At 33.2% G+C, this 22,334-nt stretch overlaps 1 protein-coding gene across 1 annotated transcript in view; it reads right to left on the minus strand.

Annotated features, from left to right (window-relative positions):
- Window positions 1-22,334, minus strand: part of LOC126745564 (uncharacterized) — a 64,378-nt gene that overhangs the window by 18,013 nt on the left and 24,031 nt on the right. The window contains exon 2 of the mRNA XM_050453454.1: window positions 2,268-2,476. Within this exon, the coding sequence (XP_050309411.1) occupies window positions 2,268-2,476 (209 nt within the window). The remainder of the gene's footprint in view (window positions 1-2,267; window positions 2,477-22,334) is intronic.

Below are 22,334 nucleotides of genomic sequence, written 5' to 3' on the forward strand. Positions count from 1 at the left end.
GGTATGGACGAAATAATTCCAGAGAACTGTTCAGTTCCTCCGGTTATACACTGGAACCGTTCAGTCCCCCGTCCGACCCATTAATCGAATTTCGATAATAATAGAATTTTTATTACATTCTTGATGGTTTGAATATTGGTTGGATCATAAAGTGGTATCGAAGTTTCTGGGCGTAAATATTGTACAAATCTTCTCAGTAAAGCAGTTTTTAATGAAAAACTGCATACCATCGGTTGTGATTTCCTTTATTTCCAGACTCGAAGAACGTGAGGTTTTGTTGCAAAAAAGAGCAGTCTTCAATGCATCTTGGTTGCCAAAAGATTTGATTGTCATCAGCATAAAACCAAGTAATAACATTGGATGCCGTCACATTATTTGAACCTGAGTTCCTTCAGATCAGGCTCTCATTCCTTCCCTATTCAGTTTAAGACGTCACTAACCAAGTAACCAAGAAAATTCTTAAGACGCTTTAATAGTGTTTTATGAAATCACCTCACTTATTTAAACAACTATGGAAAAACTAAGAATGAGACCCAACATTCTAAACAATGACCATTTTTGACTGGAAACCTTATTTAGTCACTAGTCGAAGGCGTTACCTCCTGTAAGAAAAACGACATTTTAAAAAGACTAAACCTATGACTCTTTTTTGACTTAACAATGCATGTCATAGAAAACCGTTCAGTCCCTCGTCCGACCCATTGGTTATATACTCAAACCGTTTAGTGGTATAAAAGTTCCTGGGCATAAATATCGATTTCCGATTAAAGTTTAATCGATATATTGAGGCTCTCGTAACACCTGGTTGGTTACCTGACTATTAACATTTGCAGATTGATTTTAACAAATAGAATGAATAATTCTTAAATCAGCGTCATCTATCACGACTTCTTTTAGACTGATCGAGGAGCTGAGTTTGTCGTTTGATTCTCTCGAATGCTTTCTGACAATCAATAAAGCAGTTCATATCTCTACAATTATGTTAGAGTCTGAAGAGAAAAAAGAGCCTTCTCTTAAGTATTACGAAATCAATATCGTGTCAGTGTCAACGTAAAGCATTTTTAAGGAACTTAAATGTAACAAAATTTCGGTTGAAAGTGAGGGTAAAGGAATCCTCTGTTCGTTTAGAAGGTATTTGAAAGATTAGACACATTTTTGGCGCCCAACAGTAAAGCAGTTTTTGATGAAGAACTTTATGGCACCCATTAACCACTCAGCGCTTTTGATTTCATTTATTCCTTAGACTTAAAAGGGATATGAAATGAATACTACTGTGGAGATTATAAAACGAAATTACCAATACGTGGATTTTAAAAATGTTTTGATCAATGACTTGTAGTGGTCAAAGTCAGAAGACTTTAAAGGCGATCAAAATTTAGAGTAAACAGTCTTGGAGAAATTTAGGAAATGAACATTATTAACATTAGCAGCTTCTGCTGTAGTAAGTAAACTTCAAGTAGGTGTACCAAGTATGGAAATTTAACCTATACAAAAGGTAAGGGTTTAATAAGGGTTTGATACTTATTAAAGCCTGGAAGCCTGACAGCATTATGAATCAATATAGAATATCAGTATTCAATCCCTTAGTATCTTAATTGCTGTAGATAAGCACTCTACCCAAAATAAAATATGAAGCATAAATCAATAATCATTTATTTGGGAAAGTTTGGTTCATACTGGTTAGAATAGTTAACCTGTTCGGTTTCAAATACCTTAATTCAAGTTTCATAACATGCCTTTTAGATGGCGCCACTTATACTTATACTAAAACGGATACGAATATTCTCGAACTGATTGATGCCTATTAGACTACATATGTTTCTTGATACTGCTACATAAATAAGGAATTAAATTATATAGGTAATAAAATAAAATTAAATACCCATTTTTCTTAAACTAACAAAAGTCATATCTATCACCGCCATAAATTAAAAATGCCGCCCCCTATGCTCATTCAAATATAAAATAATCCGTCCTTTGGATTCGCGTAAAGAATTTTCGATTTTTCCACACGTTTCCCTTATAGCCCCATTAATTTTGCTTACGAACTTCGTTGCCAGTTTGCAGCGCTATCTTATAGACTTTTTCTTCTATATGACCCTAGTAAAAAAAGTGTATTAGATCCTATTAGTATCCAGTTTTCACATCTCGATATCCTAAACTAAGGTATACTGTAGTGCCATCTAATAGTCACACATTTAAACTTGAACTAAGGTACCTTTTTCTTCTACAGTAAATAAGTTTTATGGTATTAATGTAGTACTTACGTCTGGTTTTAATTCGCCTGTACCAAAATATTTAATATCTGGAGTATCCCCAGGAACATATCTATAAAACTCGTAGCCTCCTCTGTACCACTTGACGGAGTACAAACCATCTCCTTCCAAGTCGTATGTGCAGCTTAAAGTTGAACTTCCGTTAAATTGAACTACGCTAGGCTCTATTTGTAGGACTACGTCTTTCAGACTAGTGACACCTAAAAAATAAGACATTACTATTTACCTATATACTGTACTAAAAATTGTATATTAAAATGATAGTCGAAAATAAATTTGCAAAAGCCCTATTAAAGGACAGAATTTGCCGGACACAGCAAAGTGAGTTCGTCTAATTAAAGCAGCCGTTCCGCATTAGATTTTTCCATAAAGTTCGTAATACCCTTTGATAAATTCAGCCCTTTAAGGGGATCGGCCATATGTAAAATAATTCGCAAAGGTCACATAGGATTTATCTAAGGGCTATGCAGTTCTATCATTATCTAAATCGATTTTTAGTACGACGGTTACCAAATATATGCATTTCACGTTGTTTCCGATTGTCTATCTGCGGTAGCATCCAAGAATCATAGATCTCATTCAAGTAGATAAAGTATTCATTTTTAGAGTGTAGCGCCATCTAAAAGTCATTCATTAAAACATGAATCAAGGTATCTGGAGCCGAGAAGGTATTTTGATAGTCGGAGAAGAAGTATAGTGTGATATGTAAAGAAAATTGATAATCTACAACTTGATCCGCTCTGATTAGTTCCGAAGTTTTGAGAAATATAATCCTAGTAGGAGCTCTCAGTCGTCGACAAACTCAGATCCTCAATCAGTGTAAACGAAGTCGTGTTAGATGACAGTGATTTGAGAATTGTCCATTTTATCTGTTATAGGCAAACTGCAAACGTTAGCAGTAAAATAACCAGGTGTCACAAAAACCTCAATATGTTAATTAAACGATATTTATGCCCAGGAACTTCGATATTACTTTATGGTCTAACTGAGGGTCACCAATATTCAAGCCATCAAGAATGGTTTAACGGGTCGGGCGGATGACTGAACGGTTCGAGTGTATAACTAATGGGTCCGACGAGGGACTGAACGGTTTCCTATGACTTCAGTTTTCAGGCTTAAAAAAGAGTGAAGGGTCATATTTGTTGATTTTTGCTGTAATTTCTCTTTTTAACTCTAGGAGGTAACACCATCGTTTTATTGCAACAAAATTAGGATGTTGAATTAATGGGTCGAACGGAGGACTTTACGGTTAGAGCCTATAACAAATAGATCGGACAGCTGGGGAAATGTCTTCAACTGTCAAAATTGTACGGTTTTAAAGATAAGAATGTACCAAGAAAAAAATAATAAAATTAAAGAGTTATGCCAACAGTAAGTGAGGGTTTATTCACATCTATTTATACTTTCAATTTAGGCAATTCACTGCTGTCGTCTGCACGTTCTTACGTTCTTACTTCTGAAAATGATTCCTTAGGAAATATTTGAAACTACTTAAAACCAGTTCTTCTACAGCCAAATGTGTCAACCTCCTGGAGTAAGGATCTATGCTTAACACAATCAAAAGCTTTGGAAAAATCAATAAAACTTTCTTCGCTTTAAGATGTGTATGCTGATGCCAGGCGACTAATTATGCTTCCTCGACTGTATTAATTTTTGCATGAATATATTTACTAGTGGCAAATTTACTAAAAGCGTCGGTTTACAAGCATTTTTTTCCACATTTAGTCAAGAATTTTTCAATTATTTGTTGCTCTTTCTAATTTTTCTTAATTAATTTTTGTATTGTGTCCTTACTTTACCTTTTTATTTTCCTTGTTCTTTTTAAAAATCTTTTAGCTGGGAACTCTGAACCTATAAAATTAAAGAATCAAACATCTACATAGCCGCGTTTTGGCTCGTTTACCATCTTCAGGTCATTCGAAGCACAAGAAAAGCACACATTTAAAAAAGTGATTAAAAGTTATTAATAAAGCAAGTTACAATCAACAGCTGTTGGATCTCCTGTAGACTCTTAATTATTTAGAACCAAGGGGTATTAGTCGAAAATTTGAAATATCTTTAATGTCATCTCCCTTACGAGAAGAAAATCATCCCTTCACCCACTACTAAGACGTTAGTGAAGTAAGGATGTGAAGAAAGGTAAGCTGGATTATTTTTAAGAAAAACTTATACAGGTGTGGGGTATTTCCTAAAGGATAAATATGTTCGTTATAAGGTGATTAAGGGTAAGTGTTTACTAATATCTGAAACCTCCTTTGTGATTATGCCCTTAGTTCAATTTTCTCTCCAATAAGAGTCCCTAAAATAGAACTCGAGTCTCTCAACGATGTAGTCGGTAATAATTCCTGACACATTGGTGAAAGTGCCAGGTGTCAGACAAAAAGCATAGATGCCGCTAATCCACTGATACTGATATTTCATCATAACAAACTATTTATTTTAAGCAAAAGAAAACTCGATTAAAGTACTTAAGGATCTTATACAATTACAGTGTTGTTTGGTGTACTGAAGAAGCCAAGATAGTAGGCGAAACGTTGGCAAATTTAATTGCTGTTGGATATTTATTTATTGATCCATAATCGCGACGTATCAACCAACCACTTCGACTATAAAATTATTGGATCGTTAATTTATAAGCTTAAGGCAATAAAGTGAAGTAATTTTATTATCCCTACTGTAATAGGAAAGAAAGTTTGTAAGTCATAAACATGCAGATATAAGTTACTTCGGTAGTATCTATCGCTTCTCTATGTACCCTACATATGATTAATAAGAGCCAATCTGACAGAGAATTTAATTTCCTACAAAAAATGTATCTATAATTTTTCCTTAAAAATTATTAGTTTAAGAGATATGGGCCTTTGAACATGACAGCAAGATGGCAACGCTGTAAGACCTTGTCACGCCTACTGGTTAAAAATGGGAGGAGCCTTAGAGACGTAACGTTGCCAAGCGTTTCAAAACATCCCGTTTTTTTAAGAAATGGTTTATAGGAGCGTAAAGGGTAAACGGTTTGTTCTATGTCAATTTAGAATTTAATTTTCGATTTTTTCACATTTTTGTAATATATGGTCCTGGAAATAGCAAATAGAGATTGTACCTCTTAAGAGAAATCTGCTTACTGAGTAAGTATCCTTTGGTTGTCTTGTCCTGAAGAACCTAAAAGACAGAAACACATGTCGACGAGTACCATCCTTATTTTTTATGCTTCTTGTGTTACGAAATGTCCAGGATATTGACCTACATTTTTCTAAATAAATGTTCTTCTCTTTCTATGTAATTTACACCAGAAAGTATATACTCTCTATACTGATATCTATCAAAAATTGCAATAATTCAATATAGGACGTAACATATAAAATATTTGTACAATTACAATATATAGTACAATCATGGTGTGAGTTAAGTAAATAGAGTCGATTCTAATATAGCCCATGTTAGATCAAGCTGCATAAACAGTTTTATGTAAACAAATACGCCCCAATTAAATTATTAATTAATATATACATTACTTGTAAAGTACTATAGGATAAAAATTAGGATCGAATTTAAAGCCCTTTTGTGATTGTGTAAGATAATTCGATAACAAGTTCAAATTACCGTGGGCAACGTCAACGAAAATTAAGCTTAAACGACGGCCCTGAGTAGCGTCATCTTTATGTTAATTCGTTTAACTTTAAGGACATTTTGTAATTTACTTAGAATATTTAAAATTGTATTAGTGTTTAAAACGAGTGGTAATTTATTATATAAACTGCAGGGTTTTGTATAACGTTAACAAGTCAAATAGACTTTACATTATTGTAATCAGATTCCAAGCAAACTTTATGGACTTCTTTAGGGAGACGTAAAAGTAGACATGAATTTAAAAAAAATTCCGGACCTGTACAGATAAACATTTGCAGATATGCGTTGAAAGTCTAAATATTAGTCCGGTAAGGATTTTTGCAAGCCAGTGTTTGTGCTCTGAAGGCTGTTGCTATATTTCAGTTACTTCCGGGCAATGTTTTTGGTATTAATTCCTGATACTTTGGTGAAAGTGCCAGGTGTCAGACATGAAGCATGGATGCCTTTAACCTATTCGCAATTTTTCCTACCTACTGATGCAGCAAACGTGTGCAAATTTCATTATTTTTTACTTCAGATTATACTCAACTGCCTGGAAGAATATTTTCGTGACTGTCATTACTTTAACCGGATATTTCCGAGTATCCTACAGACTGCCCCAATAAAACTGGAGCAAATTCCTTAGGGTTTCATTATTTTTATTCCAGGTGATCCAAACTATGATTTATATCGATATTGAGTTAAGTGAGCAATTGGAAATTTCAAACTTTTTAAAGCAACATTTTGTATCGGTGTTTATAAAATTGCTTTCAATTTTTTTGGACTTTTAGTACAAAAATGTTCATAACTTCGGCAAAAATGGTTCAAATTTAGTCAAAGTTTTATTAAACTGCTAAGAAAACTTCACTTTTTCTTAAAAAATATATTTCAAGTTGGTGATTTAACTGAAGAATTTTTTACAGGCGATCAAAGATGATAGTAACGACTTTTCAATTTTTTTGGACTTTCAGTACAAAAACGTTCATAACTTTGGCAAAAATTGTTTAAATTTAGTCAAAGTCCTACCAAACTGTTAAGAAAACCTCACTTTTTCTTAAAAAATATATTTCAAGTTGGTGAATTAACTGAAGAATTTTTTACAGGCGATCAAAGATGATAGTAACGACTTTTCAATTTTTTTGGACTTTCATAACTTTGGCAAAAATTGTTTAAATTTAGTCAAAGTCTTACCAAACTGTTAAGAAAACCTCACTTTTTCTTAAAAAATATATTTGAAGTTGGTGATTTAACTGAAAAAATTTTACAGGCGATAAATAAATAAATAAATAATATCTTTATTTAGCAAGAAGCTACATTCAATAAAAACATAGGTGAAAAATAAACTAAAAGTGTAAATTGGCTATAACTGTATCAGGACACTCCGGTTTGTCCATGGATGGTCTCGGTAATCCAGAAACAGCATCCCGGTTCCAGAAATATCCTGTCAGAGGTAGACCATAAATTAAAACTAGACTTAACCTAAACATTATTTCCTTGCCCTACTTATTAAAAGCACAGTTAATTATTGTTTGCCTTATAGTAATAAAAATAATGTCGACTCAGGTTATCGAGTCGGTTCGGTTGCAATCAGCCGATGACACACATTTGGAACTTGGTTGACCTTGCCGACTAGACACATTGGTCCCCCCGTGTAATACTTAGAAAGGCTTCGGTAGTTCCAAGAAGCTGTAACCAGTATCCCGGTTGGCCCAAAAATACCCAGTCAACAGATAAACCAACAATCAAGATGATGATTGGAGCGGAAACAATGCATACTATAGTAAAACTTAATAAACTACATAATTAAAATAAAATAATAAAATAACAAACACAATTTTACTTATTCATAATAAATTTTCTCAAGAGCCCTCTGAATTGATTTAAAGTAATACAATTTTTGATGTTAGCAGGCAAGTTGTTAAATAGTATTAAACCTTTGTATAGAACTGAATTATGCATTTGGGTTGTGTTACATCTGTCGACTAGTATGAAGTCTATACGATTTCTCGTATTATAGTTATGTATATCTCCAAAAACTCTTAATTTATTACAAATATAATCGGGGAGCATCTGATGTTTTAATTTAAAAATAAACAAATAAACGTTATACAAAATTCTTTGATGTACAGACAACATATCTAGGACACCCAACATAGAGATAACAGGCGTGTAACGGTTACAATTTAGAATCAGTCTCATAGCTCTATTTTGAATTCTTTCCAGTTGGTCAATTCTATACTGTGGCAAGTTAAACAATAATGTTGAACAAAACTGTAAATGAGGAAGAGCAATGGCGTTGTAAAGTTTTAATTTGATGTACATTGACAAATTTTTTCCAATTCTTGTGATAAATCCAACTTTTTTTGAAAATTTTCTCATTACATAATCTGCATGAGCATGGAAATTCAGATTGGCATCGAAAATTGTTCCCAAATATTTAATTTCTTTGTCGTACAAAATACTTTCCCCATTCACAGAAATCTGTACATTGCCCATGTCTATAGAACTTAATCTAGATCTCTTGCCAAATATACAAAACTTGGATTTACTTGCATTTAAACTTAGTTTATTTCTACAGAGCCAGATGAATAAGTTATTGAGTTCAACGTTCATGACCTGTTGCAGTTGATGAATGTCTTTACCCACCACATATAACATTGTATCGTCCGCAAACAACACCACATTACACCCCCGCACTACCTCCACCATATCGTTAACATACAATAAAAATAGCAAGGGGCCCAAGACCGTTCCCTGCGGTACACCATGCTTTACATTAACACTTTCAGATGAACTATTTTTGTACATGACTCGCTGAACTCTACCACTTTTAAAAGCAAACTTTTTAAAGCAACATTTTGTATCAGTGTTTATTAAATTGCTTTTAATTTTTTAGGACCTTCAGTACAAAAATGTTTATTACTTCGGCAAAAATGGTTCAATTTTAGTCAATGTTTTATTAAACTGCTAAGAAAACTTCACTTTTTCTTAAAAAATATATTTCAAGTTGGTGATTTAACTGAAGAATTTTTTACAGGCGATCAAAGATGATAGTAACGACTTTTCAATTTTTTTTGACTTTCAGTACAGAAACGTTCATAATTTTGGCAAAAATTGTTCAAATTTAGTCAAAGTCTTACCAAACTGTTAAAAAAACCTCACTTTTTCTTAAAAAATATATTTCAAGTTGGTGATTTAACTGAAAAAATTTTTACAGGCGATCAAAGATGATAGTAACGACTTTTCAATTTTTTTGGACTTTCAGTACAAAAACGTTCATAACTTTGCCAAAAATTGTTCAAATTTAGTAAAAATTTTAATAAACTGTTAAGAAAACTTCACTTTTTATTAACAAATATATTTTAATTGAGTTTTAGTTGATAATTTACTTTATTTCAAATTTAGTCAAGGTCTTACCAAACTGTTAAAAAAACCTCACTTTTTTTAAAAAAATATATTTTAAGTTGGTAATTTAACTAAAGAATGTTTTACAGGAGATCAAAGATGATAGTAATGACTTTTCAATTTTTTTGGACTTTCAGTACAAAAACGTTCATAACTTGGCCAAAAATTGTTTAAATTTAGTCAAAGTCTTACCAAACTGTTAAAAAAACCTTACTTTTTCTTAAAAAATATATTTCAAGTTGGTAATTTAACTGAAGAATTTTTTACAGGCGATCAAAGATGATAGTAACGACTTTTCAATTTTTTTGGACTTTCAGTACAAACACGTTCATAACTTCGCCAAAAATTGTTCAAATTTAGTCAAAGTTTTAAAAGACCGTTAAGAAAACTTCACTTTTTATTAAAAAATATATTATAAGTTGATAAATTAACTAAAGAACTTTTTACAGGCCGTCAAAAATAATGGTAACCATTTTTCAATTTTTTTTGGACTTTTAGTACAAAAACGTTCATAACTTTGCCAAAAATTGTTTAAATTTAGTTAAAGTTTAATTAAACCGTTAAGAAAACTTTACCTTTTAATAAAAAAAAAACTTTAAATTAGTGATTTAACTGAAGAATTTTTTACAGGCCGTCAAAGATGACGGTAACGATTTTTTAATTTTTTTGGACCTTCAGTACAAAAACATTCATAACTTTGCCAAAAATTGTTCAAATTTAATCAAAATTTTAACAGACCGTTAGGAAAACTTCACTTTTTATTAAAAAATATATTTTAAGTTGATATTCAACTAAGGAACTTTTTACAGGCCGTCAAAGATAATGGTAACGATTTTTGAATTTTTTTGGACTTTCAGTACAAAAATGCTCATAACTTTGCCAAAAATTGTTAAAATTCAGTAAAAATTTTAATAAACTGTTAACAAAGCTTCACTATTTTTAAAAAAATATGTTTTAAAGTAATCGTTCAACTAAAAAACTTTTTACAAGTTGTCAAAGATGATAATAAAGATTTTTTCATTTTTTTGGACTTTCAGTACAAAAACGTTCATAACTTTACCAAAAATTATTCAAATTTAGTCAAAGTTTAAGTAAACCGTCAAGAAAACTTTACTTTTAATTAAAAAATATATTTTAAGTTTATAATTTAACTAAAAAACTTTTCACAGGCAATTAAAGATGATGGTAACGATTTTTTCATTTATTTGGACCTTCAATACAAAAACGTTCATAACTTTGCCAAAAATTGTTCAAATTTAGTGAAAGTTTAATTAAACCGTTAAGAAAAATTTACCTTTTAATAAAAAAAAATACTTCAAATTACTGATTTAACTGAAGAATTTTTTACAGGCCGTCAAAGATGACGGTAACGATTTTTTAATTTTTTGGGACCTTCAGTACAAAAACGTTCATAACTTCGCCAAAAATTGTTCAAATTTAGTAAAAATTTTAATAAACTTCACTTTTTATTAACAAATATATTTTAATTGAGTTTTAGTTGATAATTTACTTTAAGAACTTTTTACAGGCCGTCAAAGATGATAGTAAAATTTTTTTCATTTTTTCGGACTTAAATCTAAAATTACTTGCCCACAAACCCATCTAATTGCATGGAAAAACTAAGTAAATATACAGGTCCGGTCAATTTAGGTCTTAAGTGCGAAATCTCGCAACGAAAAATCTTAGTCACAAGTTAGAAGGAGAACAATTACGTGTCTACTGCTTCCCTCTCTATTAAGTAGACTTCAATTGGGTGAAGCATTACTGTTCTCTCTCTTTAACTTGCGTTGCATGTTTATACATGGATAGTCAGCACCTAAAAAATAAATTAACTAGTCAGGTACAATAATTGTTTTAATACTTGAATATTATTGTGCACCTGGGACTACATTACTGAAGTTGGACTGCTCAGTTAGAACTGCTCTCAGCAGTTATCAGTATCAACTGTATTGTACTATAAAAATCAGTATCAACTATAGCAAGACTCTAGCGTATACAGCCACCGATTCCGTTGCAACAACAGGCAGTTGAAACATGTGGATTTCTCCAAAACTTCTGATAGAGTTGACCAACAGATTCTGCTGCAAAAATTATTCAGCCTTGGCTTTACCTTCAGATTATCAAATGAGTTGGAGATTCATTGTCAGATCGTATTCATTGGGTCAAAAAACGTGAATCTTAAAAAAAACCGTGCTGTAAAACCTTTTGCATGCCCCGAACACAAATAAATTCGGTACATAAACTAAATTACGACTTTTTCTGTTACAAAAACGAATCGGTTCCCTTAAACTGATACTAATAAAACATATAAACGGCCAAACTGGAATATCCCATCCGGTCCAATTTACTGGTAGCGCGGGAGTTCAAATGGGATAAAGCTTAACCCCGCCAGCAATCTATTCGCTACAAAATGTTTTAAGCTGCCCTCCATCCCCTTCCACCTCCGCCACTTGAACAAATTATTTTTGTAAAAGGATCAACTGGTTCGGAGAGTTTGATGAATGGACCCATCGGATATCCGATTGGCTTCAAATAGAAGAAATAGGGGCACAAAGTACAATTTTTTATTTCGGGATTCTTTAGTGTTTAAAAGTGCTTTATTGGCTTTGAACTACTAGTTATTTTTTTTCGCCAGAGCAGGTTATTGGCGCCCAACAAATAATATATGCGGGAATTATGTTTCTTACAGTATTGTGTAGGGTGAAAAAAGTGGCCACGAAAAATTGTTATTTATTTTGCTCTAGGACGGTTTTTAAGGACGTAGAGCAAAATAAATGATAAATGAAATAAATTCGCAATTTTTTGAAATTTTGACTACACAACGTTGCCTCAATTTAACAGTTATCACACTCGGATTTGGGACACCCTGAACATAGGACATATTTATACACAAATTGACTTTTTAATACACAATTTCAAAAAGATCACTTCCAAAGTCATAGTCAGGTTTGTTGATTCTGTCTTTAGCGACTTTTCCAAAGAGTTTGACAGGCTCAGGGCCTTCTTCTTGCAAAGCTCAAGTTTTTTAAGATGTTTTTATCAGTTTGACCAGTGACCGGATGTTTTATAAGATAGTGGTGGTAAGCAATGGTTTTTATATAGCATAAATTCGTATTTTTTTTTAATTACTCTATATTAGTAGCAAACCAATAATCCATAAACAAAACTTGCTATTGGAATTTTTGTTATTATCACATGTCGAGAACGACAAGCGGAACTAACAAAAAAAAACGTTCATTGATAGGTGCACCTCAAAAATTCGGTTCACATACGAATTTATGAAAAGATTAAAATGATATTAATAGCTTTTGAGGGCATGGCAATTTATTTGTAACTGCATGTAGCCCTTTGTAAGTTTTTCATTCAAAACTGTATTTACAGCGGATGCATCGATATTATCGCTGTAGTTCGTATGAAAGGATTTTTTTGTTGCACTTGCTTTATGAAGTTTAATTTTTCATATAATTTGGGCACTTTTTTAATGCAGCTCGTAATTTATTTCATTGGGAAATCATCAATTTGAACAGCAAGGGTAATTATGACAAAAGTTTTGAAAGCTGTTACAATATCCACGAGCACCAACACACTTAAGTCCTGACAAGAGAAAGAGGAAACAAGGTATTTAAAAGAACAATTATAATCGGTAGACACGCTTATAAAGTTATGAGAAAAGATGAAAAATATTTACTAAATCTCTTTCTCCCTCAAAGCACAGATGATCTCTCTATTTAGCCTCAATCAGTAAATGTAGCTGGGAAGAAGTCAGCAAGTTCTACCATAATAGTCTTACAAGGATCAAGGTCTCTTTTTGCTGACGACACCACAATTGGCTCCAGTCAAAAAAACTGAAGCCTTGGAGATGTCACTCAGAGGATATACAATTTGGAGGTTGGAACAGTGGATGCATTTTGCAATATCCGAGTGTGTATTCTGTCTGGAGAAGAATTCTTAATTACAAAACAAATAATATCGATAATAATTACCTTACAGACGTACACATTAAACTTAACGACTTAAGAGCACTAAAAACATTTATCTACACTGCATTTAATTCTTTTTTACTTATTTCGATTTAAAAGTCCCGCCAATATGCACAGTTAAACTAGCCTCCTAGCGGCGAAACCTCGTTTTTCGCCAACTTTTTACGTATCCCCAAAGATGTCGCACTACTATTTATAAAAAAACGCTCGATAACTTCCTTACTGCTTAAGCAAAACCAATGAAATTTGGTATGTAGGCATGTTAGGTAATTACCAATTTAAATTAATTAACAGATACATGTATGACTGACATTTTTGACATAATTCCAAGGAAAGTAGTCCAATGCATTTAGGTCGGGTGATCTGGGTGGTCACGCTATTGAAGCACGTCTGTCTATCCACCAGGAACCAGACATCATCAGGAATCTAGTTTAATTCCAGACAGTCTTGTCTAGTTATTTTAATATTCCAGGCAATTGATCCGTGGAATGATTTTTGAATTCCAGGCAGTTGAGGCATAGAATACTTTTTTAACTCCACATAGTCTAGTTGGTTTAATTTTCCACATAGTGGAGTCACAGAATAATTTTTCATTTCCACGCAGCTGAGTAGGATTTTTTAATAATTTCATGTACAATTGACTTATTATCCACACCTACACCCTAAGCATGATGAGTTAAGACTACTAGAAACATTTACTTACACAATATTTACTTCCTGCAACTTATCTCAATTCAAAAGTCGCGCCAATATTCAACTGGCCATCTAGCGGCGAGATTTTTCTACGCTAACCACTTCCGCGTGTCCCCTCTAGATGGCGTTAAGACCGTTATATTATTGTTTGATGGATTTAGGGAAGGCGAAAATTCGAGTGCAATTGGATAGAGTTCGACGCCTCTAATAACTATATGGCAGGCAAAGAAGAGTGGAAGGATTCTAGTAAATTGAGGATCATTTAGTACACAGAATGAGTAAAAGAGCTGGTGACACTCCAGAGATGAATGGAAGTAATTGTCTGATTGGATTTTCCTGATTTATTAAGTCGAGTATGGGCTAAGAGCAAAAGGAGCCTCAGAAGTAAATCAGATCAATCAGTCAAATCAAGATATTCAGTAGCCAATAGGAGACAAATTATTTTATTTCTTCCAGGCACTCCAGTGAGAAAAATTTCAATATTATGATTATTAGTCACTCAAAAAAACTGTAGTCTTGGAGATATCAGTCAGAGGATATACAATTTGGAGGTTAAACAGTGAGTTGTAACGCATTTGCCTAATTCTGCAGAGTTTCTGTGGAGCTCAACAACTTCACATGCATTATGCAATATTCGAGTGTGTATTATGTCTGGCGAAGAATTCTTAATTACAAAACAAATAATATCGATATTAATTACCTTACAAACGTACATATTAAACATAATGACTTAAAAGCACTGAAAACATTCACCTACACTGCATTTAATTCTTTTTTACTTATTTCGATTTAAAAGTCCCGCCAATATGCACAGTTAAACTAGCCTCCTAGCGGCGAAACCTCGTTTTTCGCCAACTTTTTACGTATCCCCAAAGATGTCGCACTACTATTTATAAAAAAACGCTCGATAACTTCCTTACTGCTTAAGCAAAACCAATGAAATTTGGTATGTAGGCATGTTAGGTAATTGCCAATTTAAATTGATTAACAGATACATGTATGACTGAAATTTTTGACATAATTCCAAGGAAAGTAGTCCAATGTATTCAGGTCGGTTGATCTGGGTGGTCACTCTATTGAAGCACGTCTGTCTATCCACCAGGAACCAGACATCATCAAGAATCTAGTTTAATTCCAGACAGTCTTGTCTAGGTATTTTAATATTCCAGGCAATTGATCCGAGGAATGATTTTTCAATTCCAGGCAGTTGAGCCATAGAATACTTTTTTAACTCCACATAGTCTAGTTGGTTTAATATTCCACATTGTGAAGTCACAGAATATTTTTCATTTCCACGCAGCTGAGTAGGATTTTTAATAATTTCATGTACAACTGACTAAACTACAAGTACTAGAAACATTTACTTACACAATATTTACTTCTTGCAACTTATCTCAATTCAAAAGTCGCGCCAATATTCAACTAGCCATCTAGCGGTGAGAGATTTTTACGCTAACCCCTTCCGCGTGTGCTCTCTAGATGGCGTGCGCTATACTTGTCGCTCGCTCAAAGCCGTTAAGACCGTTATATTATTGTTTGATGGATTTAGGAAAGGCGAAAATTCGAGTGCAATTGGATAAAGTTCGACGCCTTTAATAACAATATGGCAGGCAAAGAGGAGTGGAAGGATTCTAGTAAATTGAGGAGCATTTAGTACACAGAATGAGTAAAAGAGCTGGTGATACTCCAGAGATGAATGGAAGTAATTGTCTGATTGGAATTTCCTGACTTATTAAGTCCAGTATGATCTAAAAGCAAAAGAAGCCTCACAAGTGAGTCAGATCAATCAGTCAAATCAAGATATTCAGTAGCCAATAGGAGACAAATTATTTTATTTCTTCCAGGCACTCCAGTGAGAAAAATTTCAATATCATGATTATTAGTCACTCAAAAAAACTGAAGCCTTGAAGATGTCAGTCAGAGGATATACAATTTGGAAAGATATCTATATAAAATCATGTTTTTCAAAACCAAGAGCAATGGAGCAAGGTTGGATCTATTTTAGAGGCACTTCTCATTCCATATGTGAATAGTCTGTTGATATATCTAGCAGGAGGCTTTGTGTGCTTATATGCTGATGATAATGATACATTAGTTATACTGTTTGAGTATGGTAACTACTCTATTATGTGTCTTATAACTTGGCTAGAGGAGTTATTTATTGTCCAATGTTAAAAGTATGAATTTCTAAAAATGCTTTAAAATCCTTCTTCTTCTAGATTCCCTCTCTTATAACCCATTTATAGTTGAACGAAAATCTGCGAGAGATCGTCAGGAATTTTTAATTCCAGATAGTCTGGTCTGGTTGTTCTAATATTCCAGGCAATTGATCTGTGGAATGATTTTTCAATTGCAGGCAATTGAGCCATAGAATAGTTTTTTACCTCCACATAGTCTAGTTGGTTTAATATTCCGCATAGTAGAGTCACAGAATAATTTTTCATTTCCGCGCAGCTGAGTAGGATTTTTAATAATTTCATGCAGAACTGACTAAACTACAAGTACTAGAAACATTTACTTACACAATATTTACTTCTTGCAACTTATCTCAATTCAAAACTCGCGCCAATATTCAACTGGCCATCTAGCGGCGAGAGTTTTCTACGCTAACTCCTTCCGTGTGTCCCCTCTAGATGGCGCGCGCTATACTTGTCGCTCGCTCGAAGCCGTTAAGACCGTTATATTATTGTTTGATGGATTTAGGAAAGGCGAAAATTCGAGTGCAATTGGATAAAGTTCGACGCCTTTAATAACAATATGGCAGGCAAAAAGGAGTGGAAGAATTCTAGTAAATTGAGGATCATTCGGTACACAGAATGAGTAAAAGAGCTGGTGACACTCCAGAGATGAATGGAAGTAATTGTCTGATTGGATTTTCCTGATTTATTAAGTCGAGTATGGGCTAAGAGCAAAAGGAGCCTCAGAAGTGAGTCAGATTAATCAGTCAAATCAAGATATTCAGTAGCCAATAGGAGACAAATTATTTTATTTCTTCCAGGCACTCCAGTGAGAAAAATTTCAATATCATGATTATTAGTCACTCAAAAAAACTGAAGTCTTGGAGATATCAGTCAGAGGATATACAATTTGGAGGTTAAACAGTGAGTTGTAACGAATTTACCTAATTCTACAGAGTTTCTGTGGAGCTCAACAACTTCACATGCATTATGCAATATCCGAGTGTGTATTATGTCTGGCGAAGAATTCTTAATTACAAAACAAATAATATCGATAATAATTACCTTACAAACGTACACATTAAACATAATGACTTAAAAGCACTGAAAACATTCACCTACACTGCATTTAATTCTTTTTTACTTATTTCGATTTAAAAGTCCCGCCAATATGCACAGTTAAACTGGCCTCCTAGCGGCGAAAGCTCGTTTCGCCAACTTTTTACGTATCCCCAAAGATGTCGCACTACTATTTATAAAAAAACGCTCGATAACTTCCTTACTGCTTAAGCAAAACCAATGAAATTTGGTATGTAGGCATGTTAGGTAATTGCCAATTTAAATTGAGTAACAGATACATGTATGACTGACATTTTTGACATAATTCCAAGGAAAGTAGTCCAATGCATTTAGGTGGGGTGATCTGGGTGGTCACTCTATTGAAGCACGTCTGTCTATCCACCAGGAACCAGACATTATCAGGAATCTAGTTTAATTCCAGACAGTCTTGTCTAGTTATTTTAATATTCCAGGCAATTGATCCGTGGAATGATTTTTGAATTCCAGGCAGTTGAGCCATAGAATACTTTTTTAACTCCACATAGTCTGGTTGGTTTAATATTCCACATTGTGAAGTCACAGAATATTTTTCATTTCCACGCAGCTGAGTAGGATTTTTAATAATTTCATGTACAACTGACTAAACTACAAGTACTAGAAACATTTACTTACACAATATTTACTTCTTGCAACTTATCTCATTTTAAAAGTCGCGCCAATATTCAACTGGCCATCTAGCGGCGAGAGTTTTCTACGCTAACCCCTTCCGCGTGTCCCCTCTAGATGGCGCGCACTATACTTGTCGCTCGCTCGAAGCCTTTAAGACCATTGTATTATTGTTTGGCGGATTTAGGGAAGGCGAAAATTCGAGTGCAATTGGATAAAGTTCGACGCCTCTAATAACTATATGGCAGGCAAAGAAGAGTGGAAGGATTCTAGTAAATTGAGGAGCATTTAGTACACAGAATCAGTAAAAGAGCTGGTGACACTCCAAAGATGAATGGAAGTAATTGTCTGATTGGATTTTCTTGATTTATTAAGTCGAGTATGGGCTAAGAGCAAAAGGAGCCTCAGAAGTGAGTCAGATCAATCAGTCAAAACAAGATATTCAGTAGCCAATAGAAGACAAATTATTTTATTACTTCCAGGCACTCCAGTGAGAAAAATGTCAATAAAGTGATTATTAGTCTATGGATTTTAGTAATTTTTTCAATAAGTGTTAAAAGGAAAACTAAATTAGAGCTGATAAGAAGCCGACAGAGACAGCCATATGGAAATGACTCTGACATGCAATCAAAGAATAAATTGTATTTACTATTTTAAATTTCTTCTTTTAATTTTAAGAAAATTCTCAGTGTCCAAAATTGGTACAATTGACTGTACATTATATGGTTCCAATGGATATCCAAAAGTGTGCATTGGATATCATCTGGTTTTTCCAAAAGGGGACATCTATTGGATATCCAATGGCTTAAAGGGTGCTACCTAGGTGTGATTTCAATGATCTGGTCTTAAATGGCTATAGTAAAACCATTTAATTCAGAAAACAGCTCACATATTTTAGTATGTTCAGTTCCCTTCAACTTTAAACCGTAATCGCAGTCAATCAAAACTAACTTGTTTAAAAAATAAATGAGCAACCATAAATACACTCGTATAAAGCACACATTTAAATAACATAAATCATACTAGGATTTAACTGAAAACTATAAAACCGACGAATGAAGACGGATGCAAGGTGCTTTTTTAATTTTGTCGTGCAATTTATTTTTCCATCTGCGAAAATTCATTTCTTACGAGAGAATACGAAGAGAGCTAGAAAAGAAATTTAATTATATTTCTTTTGCGAGTCATATCGTAGAGCTTCCGAAAATAAAGTAGATAACAACGTCTCTCGAAAGACAACGGGGTAAAAGGTTTTCATTTTTACGAACTTTTGAATTGGAGCTTAAATCAAACAACGTACGTTTCATTTCAAGAGTTTTAGTTTTGCCTTATAAGTTATATCGACTGGTGGAAGGTAGACCAATTGGTTAGAGGCTTTATTGGTATTCTAGGTAATCCTCAAACCTACATTTTTAGCTTGTAACTTAATGAAAATCAGGGATTCTTATCAGGTCAACAATTTGTCCTAACTAATGTCAATCTCTTACTTCATATAAAAAACTGAATAAATATATGGCACTCAGAGAATCAAAAATCTAACTATCCTTCCAATATTTCCACATTATAAAATGAATTCGTCTTCGGAGGTAGTAAACTGCCATAAAACCCTTCGAAACATAAAACGCTCGACTAAAGTATTTTATGTATTTCTTAGGAATATCGGGGCGTCAGACATTTTGTTTTTCTATGGCGCCAAATATAATTGCATTCACCCTAATTCCCATAAAAAAGAATAATGTTAGAAATTTGACAACTAAAAAAACTATTATACGCTAAACGCAATAACTTACGATCACTAAAAACATTCATTTACACTGTATTTATTTGTTTTTAATTATTTGGATTTAAAAGTCGCGCCAATATTCACCGTGGCCTCCTAGCGGCGAGGCATAACATTCGCCAACTTTCTGTGTGTGTCCAGAGATGTCGCATTTAAGATGGGACTCGGTTAACCAGGGGAAGGTAACATTCGATAACTTCTTTGATTCTTGAAGCAACACAAAGGATATTTGTTATGTAGGTAGAAATTTAAACTGCTTAGCAGTTCTTCAAGTAATATGTAATGCAGTATTTTGATGAATCGATGGGTTTACAAACAAACTAAACGAGCCTGTGTTGATTGAATTTTGTAACTTGCCACTTATAAATAAATGGAAACTAAGAACATATTCATAATAAAATATGCGACTTTTGTGATTGCTCACTGTTTATCAACTGACGAATCCTTACTAAAGTATAACTCAAAGGCAAACTCATGTCGGTACACAGGCATTCAAACGGTTTTGATGTTTATTTGTAATTACCAAAAGCGCACGGAATCTCTGCTAATATAAGTATGTGGTCGGGAGTAAAGTAAGGTAGCGTAATAAACGCAACTTCGCGATATTTTAGGAAAAGAAATTGCTTTTTGCCTTTGAAAATCGTCTGAAGTTTAATTCCTGTCTGAAATATAATATGTTGCATTTTAATTGACTCTTCTTACATTTCACGAAGCACCTTGAAAACGTTCACAATTAAAGGGTTACCTTTGAGCAATGATTAAGAACTGAGTTTGTATTTAGCTTCACTATATTCCTAAATTTTATTTGGTCGACAAAAATTGTCATAAACACCTTAGAAATTGAATTGCAAGCAATGTTGTATGCAAGCGAAATGGATAGAGACAAACCATACAATGCAAATCAATTCAGCTGCCTACATATTTTAATAATCTTCCATTAAGTGTCATAAATATAGATATTTTATACTGGACCAACTTGTCTTTCTATAGTAAAAATAAGTGGTAAAGGTGTAAACAAAAAAAATCTATTTTTTAGATGTATATCTTAACTATCACTAATATACCAGCTGTTCTCCATCATCATTCGGGAATTATCACTGTGGTACAAGCGACATCTCTGGATACACCTTGAAACAGTGGTGTTGCCGCTAGGGGGCTAATTTAAGGCGAAATTTGGCGCGACTTTTAAATCCATTGTAACAAAGATTTCATGAAAATGCCTCCAATAGTTTTCGAGAAATATTTGAAAGTGTCCATCAAATTGTCAACTTAAGCCTTGCTTAGGTCCATCCCTGATAAATCAGAGTGTAACTCAGAATATTCTTGAGGCACAAAAATTCTTTTCATATCAAATTCTTCACTAGGAGTTATCTCAACTTTCAGTGAAAACCGTATGAAAATGCCTCAAATGGTTTTTGAGTAACACTAAAAATTTAACTGTCTTCCAGCCTTCTGGAGTTTTAATTTATATCTTCCAGGAACTTGGATGATTTTTTTTGCATTTTCCAGACTTTTGCAGTTGTTTTATAAGACTTCCAGGGTCTTGGGGTAATTTAACATATTTTCCAGGAACTTAGAATAATTTCCAAGCATCTGGAATAATAACGTATGACTTCCAAGGAAAAGGATTTGGTTTTTTATTTTTTCCAGGTATCTTTTAGAGACTTTATGAAATTTGTCATACTATCCAGGCTTTCCAGGAAGTTTTTACATACCGTATTCTTATTAAACTTATTGATTTCTTTTACGTATTACTCTCTCTACTATTAACCTCTTTACAATAAATATCTTACACTAGATTAACGTATCTTCCTATAGTAAAAATAAGTGGTAAATGTGTAAACAAAAAACCTATTTTTTAGATGTATATCGTAACGATCTTAACTATCGCTAATATACCAGCTGTTCTCCATCATTTGGGAATTATCGCGGTGATACAAGCGACATCTCTGGACACATGTAGAAAGTTGGCGAAACAGTTGTCTCGCCGCTAGAGGGTTAATTTAAGTTGAAATATTGGCGCGACTTTTAAATCCATATAAATATTACTAAGTAAATACGGTGTAAATAAATGTTTTTTGTAGTGTGTTTTAATTCGTACCTAAATCAACGCAATACTCCAAATAAATGAATGTTTATCACAAATAATTCTGTTGGTAAACTTGAAATTAATTCGCTATTATTGTATTTAACCTGTGTAAACAGAATCGTGTATTAACATTAATCAAACTATTGAATATTGATTTTATCTTGAAGGGCAATTGCTCCTTACTGTAACTTATTAGGTTCAAGAAATCTTTTAGTAGAATAGGCAAAATTAATTTGAAATTTTGACTGATCTACCCACTTTTGTTGCATCCTGTTAAGTTAAAATCAATTTAATTTCCTGCCAGTATGTACAAGCTCGACAGTAATTTACCTTTGAACAGTCACCGCATAGTATTTCGTGTTCTGATTTTATATAAAATTGACTTGTTTCATAGGATTTCAGCTCCTCTATATACGTTTTCTGATTATTCAAAAAATAAATGGAATTATCAACATCGTTAGAATTGAGCTTCCTGACCTAAAAGTTCGACAGCTGCAACCATACAGGGCTTTATTTTTAGATTTGTCGATGATTTGTTCCTTTTTGGATTTGGAAATCAATGTTCCAGGATTGGATGTGATTTTTTATATTCTTTAAGAGTTT

The sequence above is a fragment of the Anthonomus grandis genome, chromosome 16, assembly GCF_022605725.1.
Source record: "Anthonomus grandis grandis chromosome 16, icAntGran1.3, whole genome shotgun sequence".
Taxonomy (NCBI): Eukaryota; Metazoa; Arthropoda; class Insecta; order Coleoptera; family Curculionidae; genus Anthonomus; species Anthonomus grandis.